Raw genomic sequence first — 13,823 nt, 5'->3', positions numbered from 1 at the left:
AATTAAGTGCATCCTAAAAATCCTATAAAAGTATCTAAACTGCTAAAACCCTAAAATAAGAAAGTAAATCCTAAAATTCTATGGCCTAAACCCAAAAAAATAGTAAAATTTCGCCGGAGATGGTTGCCAGCCAAAAGTGGATGACGGGGAGAGGTGGGGAGTGGTGGGAGAGTAAAGTGTAAAATTGTGTTAATAAATGGTACTCTTATTAATAAAGTTATACTATTTAGAAGTAAATAAAAAATGAGTTTATCCTTAATGGGTTTCACTTTTCTGTACGGTAAAAATCTCTTTTTCACATCTTCAGGAAAAGCATCATACAAAGGTTTCCCTTAAGTACAGATTTCCCCTCCAGGTTTGAGAAATAATTTTTAACCCCCTGAGATTTGGTAATGCATTTCACTTACACCTAATTGTTCGATATGGTTACACTGGATTGTGTTGAACCCAGTTAAGAATTCCACACAAATGATCAGAATTATTTAATTTGTTTAACATGTGTTCTTAAGGGCCTCGCAACTTTAAAGACTGAAAATTTGACGAGTCAATCAAGTTTTTGTTGATATTTGGCTTAGTCAATTTTTAACGAGGGCCCTTAAAAATTGGTTTTATACAAAGTTAAATAGCTCAAATTATTTGTGTGGGACTCCGAGATGGGTCCAACACAATCCAGTGTAAGCATTTCGAACGAGTGGGGTATAATTGAAATGCATCACAAAATCATTTACCAAAACCTGAAGAGAGAATCTGTACTTATCAAAAACCTTGGGGGTGTCAGTGATATTCACCCAACATGAAATAATCCTGTACATAACAATTATCCGATTATCTAGTCCCGCAGGACCCGCACCTGTCCTCTGCCCTTTTACAACCGCGCCACCAACACAGAGAATTCTACCCAGATTGCACACAGGTCATTGTGTTGTGTGAGGCCCACTATGGGTTTCAAAAAAATGATTCAAGCCGTCAATTAAATGTATTTTTTTTTCAAGGGCCCTCGCAAAAATCAGTCCAATACAAGACATATAAATGTTCAATTCAATCATCTAACTTTTTACTAAATTTTTCGGATAATGAAAAATTAGATGATTGGATCAAGTATCTATACTTCTCGGATTGCACTGATTTTTAGCGGACGCCCTTTAAAAATATTTTATATTTAATGAATGACTTGAATCGCTTGTATAGAACCCAAAATGGCCCCACACTTGAATTTGGAAAAAGTCTGTGTGAACAGACTTTTCCACCCTCTTATACCAACAACCGGAAATTAAAATATTAATAAGTCTAGGAACACTGTACAAATAGAAGTGTCGAATGGACCAAGCCGGCACGACATGGGCACGGTACGTTACAGGCAAAGTCTTGGCTTGGTGCGGCACGACATGTTACAGTCTTAGTGAACACGAGACACAACACGGGCACGGAAGTGGACGGACACGACACAAAAGTTGACCTGACACGATATGGTCTTAACTGGGCATGACATGGGCACGACATGATTCTAGTCGGGCATGAAAAAAAATAATTTTAACTTTTTTGAATAATTTAAAAAAAAATGAATTTCCTCCATAGGCCCTACCTCCTTAGAGAACCATCAGCATATGTTTTTCTGCAACTGTATGTCTCAACCATAACTTGGGTGCAAAAGAGCTACACGTCCCATGCACTTATTCGAGCTTGGGTGAACTCCAAAAAAAATTCAAATGGATGTGTGGCATCTATCCCATAATTAAATGTGTCCCATAATTACATGTGTGGCCTATATTTAAGTAAATAAATTTTATAGAATTTAAACTCACGTGTTTAAAAATATTTTAGATGATTCAAATTAAAAATAAATTATTACCGATTAAAATTTAAAAATAGATCTCAATATTTAGACATTTAATTGTCGAGTAAGCTATAGGAGAAATCACTATTATTTTTTTTTTTTTTGAATATGGAGAAATCACTATTCAGTACCGAACATACCCCAAGTTTTTCCCAAAACCCATTCGGCTTTGGCTCTTGCAGAAATTAGGGCATGGACGGACATGGCCGAAACGCCGATCTTCTTCACGGTGGTCGTCGTCGTCGTCGTGGGCCCACAATCAGGGTCAATGTCTTGGATGCCGATGAACGGCTTTGCCTCCTTGTTCCCGCTCATACCACTTTTGGTAACTTCTTTTATACGGGAGAAAAAGGAAAATGGATGAGTATTCCTTTCTGGGTCTTTTTCTGTGTTTCTTCACTTGGTCTGGGTTTTCAGTAGGTTTTAGGGAGAATAAGAAAGAAAATTCTATAAGCTTTTGTTACTCTGTTAGATATACGAATTCTCTCTTCTGTTTCCTCTCTTCCGTTTGACGTGTGTGCGTGTGTTAATTGGTGCTTAACATTGTGGGTACCTCATGACTGTTGATTTGACGACAACCATGTTTGCATGTTAGTTTTTCGTATGTCTCTTTTGGTTTGAGCTTTGAGGGAGGTTTTTCGGTAATGAATAAAGAGAGATAGATGTATAAATAAGAGTGATAATTGAAGAGAAAACTTATTGGGTACTGTGCGTAGAGAGAGGGGTTGGTTCAAGAAACCCGAAGCAAACACAATGATTTGTAATGTACTGAATGGAAATGGGTTGGTCATAGATTTCTTTTCAACGTTGATTAGATTAGGTTATACTTGGTGACCTAGTATATGTGGTGCGTGCATATATCTCTATACGTCGCTTGTGATGGAGGAATTTTTTCTTGTTTTTTGACATGCTTGTTTCATTATGATTTATAAGTATTGGTTAGAAACAAAAATTATAAGAAGTGTTAGGATGCTCTCCCTGTCATAGGTACATGCTGCTTTGTTTGTGGAGTGGAGGTAGTTGATAATCAAATATAACAATATACATATTCCGAAGTACCAAAAATACACACACACACACACACACACTCAACTTGAAGCATGTCCTAATACAGAAAAGCTAAGATAGGCAGCTTGTTACATCGGACGTGCTTTGGGCTTACTTTTATTTGTGTTTTTGAAAGGGGAGCTGAAAATGCATATTGACCAAGAAACTCTGTTGGAGCCTGATAGACAAAGATTGTTGTTCGAAGAAATGGAGAGAGACGATCAGGAGTATTTGGACATGGTGGGTGTGAATGATAATGCAAACGTTTTTCTCGTGGAAAAAAAGAAAAAGAGAACGTTTGAAGAGGGTGAGGGCAGTAGATTATCTAGCGCTGCTGAAGTCAGATCAGAGAAAGAGGTAGATTGCTTTTACCTAGGCTTGTTTGTTTCGAAGTGGAACATTTTACAATGTAAATTTTCCATGTAAACTAATGTGGGAAAGGAATCCTTTTCCAATTGTTTCCTGTGTTTGCAAGAAATTTCATGAAACAGAGAATCCGAGACAGCATAGCAAAGACAATGTATCAAGATACGCATTAAAGTCATGAGAGTAACCTATATCTACATGACTCCTTGTAATTTGAAATGATATCACCTTTAGCCATACGAATATACACTATTTTACTTGGTAAAATATTTCAGATAACAGAAACTTCGTTATCATTTCCATAAAGATATTTGAGGTTCAAACAAAAGTAGCCCTAGTTTCTCCCTTCTTTACACACATTCCTTGGGGAGTAATTTCTGGTTCTTTTGTTTAACAGCTGGGATCCGTGGAAGTCCCAGTCGAAGATCCGCTTGAGAAGGAGAACAGGCTTAAGGCGTTGACATCTTGTGCAGCCGTTGCTAAAGTCAGAGCAGAGGATGATAAGCTTTCAGAACAGGTGAGTCCCTTCATACACCATTACTCAACTATCACCTATTTCCGAATTAAGATGGTTCTCTTGTAGGTGACTCCTTATAATTTGAAATGATATCACCTTTAGCCATGCGAATATACACTATTTTACTTGGTAAAATATTTCAGATAACGGAAGTTATCATTTCCATAAAGATATTTGAGGTTCAAACAAAAGTAGCCCTAGTTTCTCCCTTATTTACACACATTCCTTGGGGAGTAATTTCTGGTTCTTTTGTTTAACAGTCGGGATCCGTGGAAGTCCCAGTCGAAGAACCGCTTGAGAAGGAGAACAGGCTTAAGGAGTTTACATCTTGTGCAGCCGTTGCTAAAGTCAGAGCAGAGGATGATAAGCTTTCAGAACAGGTGAGTCCCTTCATACACCATTACTCAACTATCTCCTATTTCCGAGTTAAGATGGTTCTCTTGTAGGTGGCTGCACTGAAAGGAGTTGTGAATGGTGGGACCCAGGCTGGAGAGAAGGAAATCTCGAAGCTAACTGAGTTACTAACGGGGCAGCTGCTGAAATTGGATGGCATTAAGGATGTAGGAGAAGGGAAAGAGCAGCAAAAGCTTGAGGTTTGTGCTCAGTGCCACTAAGTGTGCTGCTATTATTTATTTTTTGTTTTTGTCCGCTGGATATAATTCTTGTCGCATGCACAACCGTAGACTTGTAACCATGGTTTTGAGTTCACAGTTTACTCCTAGAAGAATTAGGGTAAATTATAGTAAACCCCCCTCAACTATCACCTATTTCCTAGTTACCCCCTTGAAGTTTAAACTCAAGACACTTAGCCCCCTTTGTCTACTATGTTATGACAATAAACCACTTCTCTGACCTAATGGCATTGGATGGAATATACCAACTGAGCAACACATGACCTGTAAATGAGGTTTCTTTGACAAAATTACCCCTCTTTTATGTATAAATGGGTTATCTAAACAAGTATAATATTCATTTTTTTCTTGCTAAACCACAGTTATCATCACCTCCATAACCAATATTTTGCACCAAGACAAAGCAGCATTACCTCCACTAAAAATTAGAGAAGAAGTGAAGAACCTCAATTGATTCAATTGTAGGAATAATGTCCTCCATTTGTTCTACTCCCGGAAACCCCATAGGCACTTGAAGGAGTTGTGCTTGTTCGATAAATAATCCCTCCATTCTCGCACAAATGCGGAGTCCCACAAATGCATATCCCCTCCCAGAAAACCAGTGAAACCAATATGGGTTTCTCACTCTAGAAATTTGAGCCCCTTTCTAACACTAATACTCCGGTGCTCCCCCCAAATTGATGACGATCCTAAGGTGTTCGATTTTCTGCAAGAAATGATCGGGATCTAGCTACAATCGACCACCCTTCCACCTCCATTTCCACCGTCCACTCCACGAAGCAAACCTCTATCGCCCAAATCAAAACATCAAAACGGCGGATGATATTGGTTCAATTCGTTGGGTTTTTGCCAATATTTCAATTGAACCGATCCAAACGGTTTTCGAAGATCCAAAACAGACACTGATCACTTGATGAGTGAAACCGTTCGGTTCGGTGTTTGCAAAAGCGGTTTGGTTCGGTCGATGCCGTCGGTTTTGCAGTTTGAGATTTCACAGCCAGCACCCAACAGGCAGACCACATATCGAACATCGAACTTGGATGCTGCACGAGCACTGAACAAGCGGCACGCCCACACCCATTTGGTCTTCTTCTTATAACAATCAATGGCAAGCAATGATAAATCTTGTTTATATGAATGAGATGAGGGATTGAATAGGTGAGATACTCGGATTTGTGATATAGTGTTAGGGAGTCTAATCTGCTTGAGGTTTTCTCGTGTGCGTGTAGGCCCAATCCGTTGGGGAGTATCCACAGAGTCCAGACCACATCACATGGACCCAATATACATTGAATTACAATGACCCATATCCACTTAAAAGGCTAAGCCTAGGCCTTACAAGTGGGACTCAATCATTCATACATGTTCTGATGTTCCTAACAATCTCCCCCTCATGTGGGAACCATGCATTGGGCCTTAGCTCCCCTCGATCTGATCCACTCGACTCCCCCTCAATTATTGATCTATTTCCTCTCCAATACTATGTCCGAACTCGGGCTTATTCATAGCACCCACTCCATCGAGAACCACCATACTCCACAAGAGCCACTTTGCTGCCGACCACCTGCCGCAACGCACTAGGAATATCCCTGCTCCATCGAGAGCCACACCCACTCCATCGAGAGCCACCTTGCTGCCTGCCACCTGACGCATGCACCATGAATTTTCTGGCTCCATCGAGAGTTACAATGGATTTTCTGACTCCTCCAAGAGTCTCCGTGCAAGCCCACAACCACCTATGCTTCCAGGAGAGTCAGCCATTGGCTCTGATACCACTTTGTTGTGCGATAAGCGGAAGACACAACGTATCTATCAAGCAAAATCAATCTCAAACAAGAACAATAAGATAAAGAATGAAAGGAAAGCAAGAAACAAAGCAAACAAGAACATGAGATTTACGTGGTTCGATACACAGGCTGTGTATCTACTCCACGGGGGGAATGGACGAATCAATTCACTATACTCAATAAGGATTGCAAGCTTCGATCTCCTCACAAGTGTGTCTCTTTGTCTCTCTAGGTTTCTCTCACCAAAACAAGTAGGTTAACCCTAGAGAGTGTTGAACACACATATTTATAGAGCAACCCATGGGCCCAACCAGTGTTCTAAAAGTCGTTAGGCGGTAGTCGGGCGGCTAGGCATCGCCTAATGCCTAGGCCGATTAATCGGTGCCTAGACATTAGATGGATTTATTTTATTTTATTTTATTTTATTTTTAAATATTCTCCTACCCCCTCCCTAAGGTTTGAGAGCAAATATAACAACATAAGTAAAACAAAAGATTAAATATGGCACTCCAATAAAAAATTACACTGCCTAATCGTCCGCCTAGCCGCCCAACCCCGCCTAATCCACCTAGCGCCTAGTCCTTAATTTTAAAAAATTTCCCCGCCGAGTCGCCTAATCGTCCGCCTAGCTCCACCTAGCCGTCTAGCCCCACCTAATTTGCCTAGTGCCTAGCCCGCCTAGCCGATTAATCGGCCCTGCACCTAGACAATTGCTTAGGACCCTAGGCGTGGCGGTAGGGTACCGCCTAGCGCCTAGGCGCCGATTAATCGGCTGCCTAGGCCGTCTTTTAGAACACTGGGCCCAACTGACCAAATGGGCCCCTTCATTAAATTGAAGCCACACACGACATATAGCTCGGAGATCGCCGCCATTGATGTGGCAGAGAGAGAGAGAGAGAGAGAGAGAGAGAGAGAGAGTTGAATCTTCAATGTTTTATGCCTTGTTTGGATGGAGATTTGAAAATTCTTGGGTTTGGTTTTGGGGTAATGAGTGGTGAGAGAAATTAGAGTAATAATTGGATATAGAGGTAATGAACGGAGAGAGAGAGAGAGAGAAATAAGTGTAATGATTGGAGATAGAGGTAATGAGACTTGCTGCCAAACAAGGCATTAGCTTTTTCTGATATAGGCTTTCTAACTTTACTCCTTGTTTGGGCACGTGGAGAGCAAATGAGACTTGCTACCAAACAAATGAACGGTTGGGATTAAAATCATATGGAAGAGTTAAAGTGTCGGTTCGGTTCGGTGCATTTCACTTAAAAACCGAAACCAAACCGAAACTAAGTCATTCTAGTTTTAAAAAGTTCCGAAATTCAAAACCGAACCGAATAGCTCTTAAAAACCGACCGAATTTGTTAAAAATGCATCGGTTCAGTCGGTCAATTTAGTTTTTCTGTTAAAACTTTCATCCCTAACCATAACACAAACCCACGCAATTATTGCCCCGAGAGAGGGAGAGACTCCATCACCATCTAGCCTACCGCCAGTTGAGTCCTCATCGACTCTAATCTTCTATTCCTTACCGTCCCAAATAATTCGGGTTTGTGTTAATTAACAGTTTCGGTGGTTCATTGGGTACAAGGAGAGGAGAGAAGAATGGTGGTTGGGTTTGATTTTGGGGTAGGTGGTGTGTTGTAGGCTTATTAAGCAGTGAGGGCTGTGGGATCATTGTGAGTGGAGAGCTCTGAAGTCTGAATGGTGTTTGTGGTTGTGACTTGAGAATGGGTTTGAGGAAGAAATGAAGCCGCCGAGGGTGAGAGGGCAAACAAGTAAATTAAGCTATTCCCTTCACAGTGTTTGCTCAATTTCCAATTTTCATACCTAAAGGGGGTTAAGTGTCTGAGTTTAAACAATAAGGGGGCAAATCGGAAAGAGATCATAGTTTACGCCTAGAATTATTAGCGGTAGAATCTGACCGAGCAAAGTTGTTAAATCTGTTCTGTACCGGCCGGAACGGGCAGGTACGTTCCGTACCGGAGCAAAAACAGGATACTCTGCACTGCGTTCCGTTCTTCCGGTCCAAAAACTGCCCTATCTTGGTTGTTCTGGACTGTTCTGGCTGTTTTGGGTCATTCCGGACATTTTCCGGATCTTGTCTGGTACCAAAAACAAACTTTGTTTTTGGAATTTCCGAACACAAAAGATGCGGATTTTCCCGATCTAGCGTGAAAAATAGTGATAAGAGAGACAAAAAGGCAGAAGGTGGGGGATCTTGATCGGCAAAAATGGTGGTTTTCAGATGAAAGAAATGAAGGGAGGAAACTCAGGAAAGAGGAGAGGAGGAGACGGGGAGAGGTAGGCAAAAAGGGCTCAGACTGCTTTTTGCTTGTCTTCCTCTTTATTGCTTTTTTATTTTTCTTTATGTTACCAAGATACTAGTAAAGGTTTGAGCTACTGGGTTTTTCGAGGAAAGAAATAGCAAGGAGCTTTTATCTCATGCATACACACAAAATGTTTCTCTGACCACAAGAATAAATAATTGCTCCTTATAAAGAAGTGAAGTATATTAAATTTTTTCAATTAAAAATAAATACTTGCTTATAGTGATAAATTCGAAAGGGTATACATATATCAAATATATATATAAAATATTAATTGCGGTAAATCTAGAACGGTACCGAGATACAGACCGGTACCGGTACATACCATTCCAGTAGTGAAAACGGTACACTAGCCGGTACGGATTGACAACTTTGTGACTGAGGTTCAGCTTGATACACTGAGTTCCATTCTTCCGGTCCAAAAACCGCCCTATTGTGGTCATTCCGGCTATTTCGGGTCATTCCAGACATTTTTTGGATCTCGTCCGGTACCAAAAACTGAGTTGTTTTTGGGATTTCCGAACACTAAAGATGCAGATTTTCCCGTTCTAGTGTGAAAAATAGTGATAAGAGAGACAAAAGGGCAGAAGGTGGGGGATCATGATCGGCAAAAATGGTGGTTTTTAGATGAAAGAAACGATGGGAGGAAACTCAGGAAAGAGGAGAGGAGGAGATGGAGAGAGGTAGGACAAAGGGCTCAGACTGCTTTTTGCTTATCTTCCTCTTTATTGCTTTTTTATTTTTCTTTATGTCACCAAGATACTAGTAAAGGTTTGAGCTGCTGGGTTTTTCGAGGAAAGAAATAGCAAGGAGCTTTTATCTCATGCGCACACACATAAAATGTTTCTCTGACCACAAGAATAAATAATTGCTTCTTATAAAGAAGTGAAGTATATTAAATTTTTTCAATTAAAAACAAGTAATTGCTTACAGTGATAAATTCGAAAGGGTATACATATATCAAATATATATATATATATATATATAATATTAATTGCTGTAAATCCGGAAAGGTACCGAGATACAGACCGGTATCGGTACATACCATTCTAGTAGTGAAAACGGTACGTTAGCCGGTACGGATTGACAACTTTGTGACCAAGGTTCAGCTTGATACATGGTTCTCTATGATGTTTTAATTTCAATGCTAGTTTGTTACGTTGCTTTACATGCTTATACGTAAAAATCTCCAGTTATATGAAGCGAGAGTGGGGCAGGGCGGGGAGTGATGGCACATAGTAGAGTTTAAGGTGGGGTGCCTTGGGGAGCATTGATATAAGAGGGTACTTACATTTAATGAAGTATTTGTTAATGGTAAATATTGGAGATTGGTTAAATTTCAAATTTTGCTTTCTTTATTTTATGAACATAGACATACAGAGTGGTAGAGTGGATTTAACTTATTTTTATTTTTGCTTAATTTGGTAGTTCACTTTCTATCCTGATTCTCTATCAAGTTTGAAGGTTGCTATTAGTTGATTGTTGTCAAGGTATTAAATTCTGTTCGGACTGTTCCATTGTTAGCTTTCCTTTTTCTTCTATGCCATTCACATTTTTTCCTCCGGCTGCTAGCTTTGCTTTGTCTCTACTCATCTGCTTAGGGGTATTCTTCTTTTGTGTGGGGGCTGGACCCATTTGCTGTGTACATTTGATTGCTCCATCCCAGTTTGAAGGGGCATTTTTATCTAGATGGGAATGTCGATATTGAATGGAATTTCTTCCCTAAACCGTGGATTTGCACTCCAAGTGGAATCGTCATCCCTAGGCGATTTGTTACACAGCTATGATAAAAAATTCGGTTGATTTTCTATTTTCTACAGTAGCGTTTCTTATGGGCCCCATTTGGTTCCCATAGGTCTTCTCAAGTTTCCTGGAAAATTGCCATGAAACGCAAGATAGCTGTGGGAAATCATTGCAATCCGCTGTCTAAAGTTTCCCTTTAGTAGGTTATTGGATGCATCGAATGTGGATTTTGTGGCATAATTAGTGTGGAAGACATTGAAGAGCTTCATGCTTGGCATTGGAAAAAAAACCCTCGGATTGTTCTGCCGCGCTAGAACATCGTCCTCAATTTGATGGAAGTTCATTTTCCTAAGTAATGATGACATAGAATTAGATTAGGGACTCAAGCTGCTAACGGTTGAAATTCACGTAGTTAATGTAATCTCAGATTCCTATTTTGTTTGTGATTCAACATAAAGCTTGTTTAACAGGTGGTCCGTATACACAGCATTTTGAATACACTGGACTCTCTAAAGGGAATGAACTCGAATCCATTGGGCAATGACAGCAGGAATGTGTGAGTGGCCCTCCACCCTTTGCATCATCTACTGCAGTGAGTCAAGATTGGGAACACTTCAATTAGCTACTGTATGAAGCAACAGTGTTTACTTCTACATTATGATTGAAGCAACAGTGTTTACTTTTGTCCACCCTCTGTCCAATTTTAGTTCAGATTGTTCTTTTTTACTACAAATGTCATTAGTGCAAGGGCAAAGATGATTGAAGCAACAGTGTTTACTTCCACATTATGATTCCCTATTGAGTACTCGAATTTCTAAAGTGACCTTCCCTTTTGGTACGGGTTAATCAGTTAATAGCAGCAGCAGAAACTTGGCTTTAACTTTCGGATGGGTTGTTCTTGTTTGCCTTAGCTTATTTAGGTCTGTTGATTATTACCTTCTTCCTTTTTGTCTTCCATCCTTTCGTAATGGGCGTTTATTATGCTTGCTGTTGGTAGCTTTCTGTTTTTGCTTTGGGTCTATAACTGTCATCTGAACTCTCTATTGATTTCTGTTTTTCTCTGTATATATGTTCTCTTGGTTGACTTTTTTGATTTACAAAAAGAAGTGCGCCCCGTTCCAGAAACATTCTTAAAAAAAAGGTAGCATTTTCAAACTCAAAAATAATGTAAATGAAAAATAATTTTTCGACTTTTTTTGCACCAATTAAAACCTCTCAATGTGATTTATTAAACAAAATCTATATTGATAGGAAAATTATTTGCGTAAACATATAATTTTTTAGCTTAAAATTCCTTTATTAAAAAGAAGTACTTATTGGGAGTTTTGAAACAGGGCCTTGTCTGTTTCTTCTGTGTTAACAAAGGCTTAATTTCAAAAATACTCCCTCAGCTGTCACCTTTTTGCAACATGACCTCATCTAAAAAACCCAACATGACCTCCTCAACTATCAAAATCAAACATCATCACCCCTTCAGTGAAAATATTGCCAATTGTGTTTAACATTTGTCAACGTTTTTATCGGATCAATGAATTTGAACCCTAAAATGCCCTTTACACAACTCCCCACCCCCCCTCTCTTTCTCTTTCTCTACATACCAAACCAGATTATCTTCTTCAACCTCGAACCCAAATTTCTTCTCTTCTTCTCTCTCTCTCTCCTTCTCTCTCTCTCTCTCTCTCTCTATATATATATATATATATACACACACACACACACACACACAGAGTTGTGTTCACATTAGGACTTCCGAATGGGAGATTAGGTCCGGACCTCGCATGTAAGCCGTTGGATTAGATCCAACAGCTGGGATTAAAAAAGAAACTTGCGGATCTAATCTCGGGTAAAATAGCTCCCGGGTTAGCAGTATTTGGGTAATCACACACGCGGGTCATCGCTTCCCATTTCCACAACGCGTTCCAGAGAGAGAGAGAGAGAGAGAGAGAGAGAAGAACGACGAACTACGAACTATGAACGATCGATCTACAACCAACGATTTTCAGAGATTAGGGTTGCCAATACCAAGGTCTCTCTCTCGAAATTGATTTCCAGAATTTCTTTTTGTACTAACAGTTATGGGTTTTTTTTTTGCTTCGATCATCTGAATGATTTCTGGCTCCATCTCGATCATCTGAATTTCTTTTTTTGCTTCGATTTTCAGAGATTAGAGACCTTGGTGTTGGCAGCCCTAATCTATGAAAATCGTTGGTTGTAGATCGATCGTTCGTTGTTCGTAGTTTGTCATTCTTCTCTCTCTCTCTCTCTCTCTCTCGCTCTCCCCGGTACGCGTCGTGGAAATGGGAAGCGATGACCCGCGTGTTTGATTTACCCAAATACTGCTGACCCGGGAGCTATTTTACCTGAGATTAGATCCGCGAGTTTCTTTTTTAATCCCAGCCGTTGGATAACGGCTTACATGCGAGGTCTGGACCTAATCTCCCATCCGGGGGGAGTCCTGATGTGAACATAACTGTGTGTGTGTGTGTGTATATATATATATCCCCCAACCCTCAACCCTACACCCTAAGCTTCCATGACCTCCATAACCAGAAAATCAAACCCAATAATTCAAATTTGAAAAGCCAAAGGGACCTAAGTTCAAGCATGTTTTCTATGTAGCAAAAAATTTAGATTAAAGAGGGAGTTAGATTAAATTCGAAACCCAAAAAGTTAGATGGTGCGGGCTGTGGTCAGTGGTTATTTATTTATTTGGGTTGTAGGATTTCTTCCATTTCGATCGATCCAGAGAGAGAGAGAGAGAGAGAGAGAGAGAGAGAGAGAGAGAGTTTTTCCCTAAGTCCCACCCACCGTGTTTTTTAACCCAAGGGTACCTTGGTCTTTTTCTTTTAGTCCATCCAATTTTTTAACAGAAACGAGGGAAGGGGGTGAAATTGTTGAGTTTTAATAGTTGAGGGGGTCATGTTGTCGGGTTTGTTAGATGATGAGGTCATGTTGCCAAAAGGTGATAGTTGAGGTGATGTTTTTGAAATTAAGCCAAAAAAACCCAGAAATGCTACTGGTACAGCTGTACAGATAGAGCGTACAGCTCATTTTTGGATCCGTCTCGGGTCCAACAAAGATAATCGAAACCGCTCATTTTGTTCATAGTATTTTTTTTGGGGTCTCGGTAGAAAATCAGCTCCATTCGATATCATTAAGGGTGTTTACGAAACGTCCAATTTCACTTCAAAATTTAGGCTAGCAAGTTAGCAGATATGGACATTTCATAAACACCCTTCACGATATCGGATGGAGTTGATTTTTTGTAGGGACCTTTAAAAAAATATTTTGAACAAAATGAGCGGTTTTAATTATTTTTGTTGGATCTGAGACGGATCCAAAAGTCTACTGTACATGTTGTCTGTAGTAGCACAGCTCAAAAAAAACAAGCCCATGAGCTGACAATGTTCACGACACCCCAAAACGTGAATTACCACCCGACCCTTTTTGGGTGACTTTCTCAACCAACTACTTGATCCAAACCAGTATTCACCCAACCCATGTACACATTGTGTCACGCTAGTCAGAATGCCACAATATATTTATGTACCGAACTACAATGTTCATGAAAATGTT

At 39.9% G+C, this 13,823-nt stretch overlaps 1 protein-coding gene across 1 annotated transcript; it reads left to right on the top strand.

Moving 5' to 3' along the window:
• Positions 1 to 1,905: 1,905 nt before the first annotated feature.
• Positions 1,906 to 11,131, top strand: LOC131315016 (BAG family molecular chaperone regulator 4-like). The gene is made up of 6 exons (XM_058344055.1): positions 1,906 to 2,159; positions 3,018 to 3,238; positions 3,645 to 3,764; positions 4,025 to 4,144; positions 4,211 to 4,357; positions 10,718 to 11,131. Exons 1-6 carry the CDS (start codon positions 2,027 to 2,029, stop codon positions 10,805 to 10,807), a joined length of 831 nt encoding a protein of 276 aa, XP_058200038.1. The 5' UTR covers positions 1,906 to 2,026; the 3' UTR covers positions 10,808 to 11,131.
• The last annotated feature ends 2,692 nt before the right edge of the window (positions 11,132 to 13,823 follow it).

Source organism: Rhododendron vialii, chromosome 13a (assembly GCF_030253575.1).
Source record: "Rhododendron vialii isolate Sample 1 chromosome 13a, ASM3025357v1".
NCBI classification, from domain to species: Eukaryota; Viridiplantae; Streptophyta; class Magnoliopsida; order Ericales; family Ericaceae; genus Rhododendron; species Rhododendron vialii.
The sequence above is the reverse complement of the archived record's forward strand: the minus strand, read 5'-3'. Positions and strand labels throughout refer to the sequence as shown.

Bases quoted from the DNA above. Each gene is read 5' to 3' on its own strand.
- LOC131315016 (XM_058344055.1), top strand. From the start codon at position 2,027: ATGGACGGACATGGCCGAAACGCCGATCTTCTTCACGGTGGTCGTCGT. The intron at 2,160-3,017 runs GTAACTTCTTTT...TGTTTTTGAAAG, and splicing joins TCCCGCTCATACCACTTTTG to GGGAGCTGAAAATGCATATT. The intron at 3,239-3,644 runs GTAGATTGCTTT...TTTGTTTAACAG, and splicing joins AAGTCAGATCAGAGAAAGAG to CTGGGATCCGTGGAAGTCCC.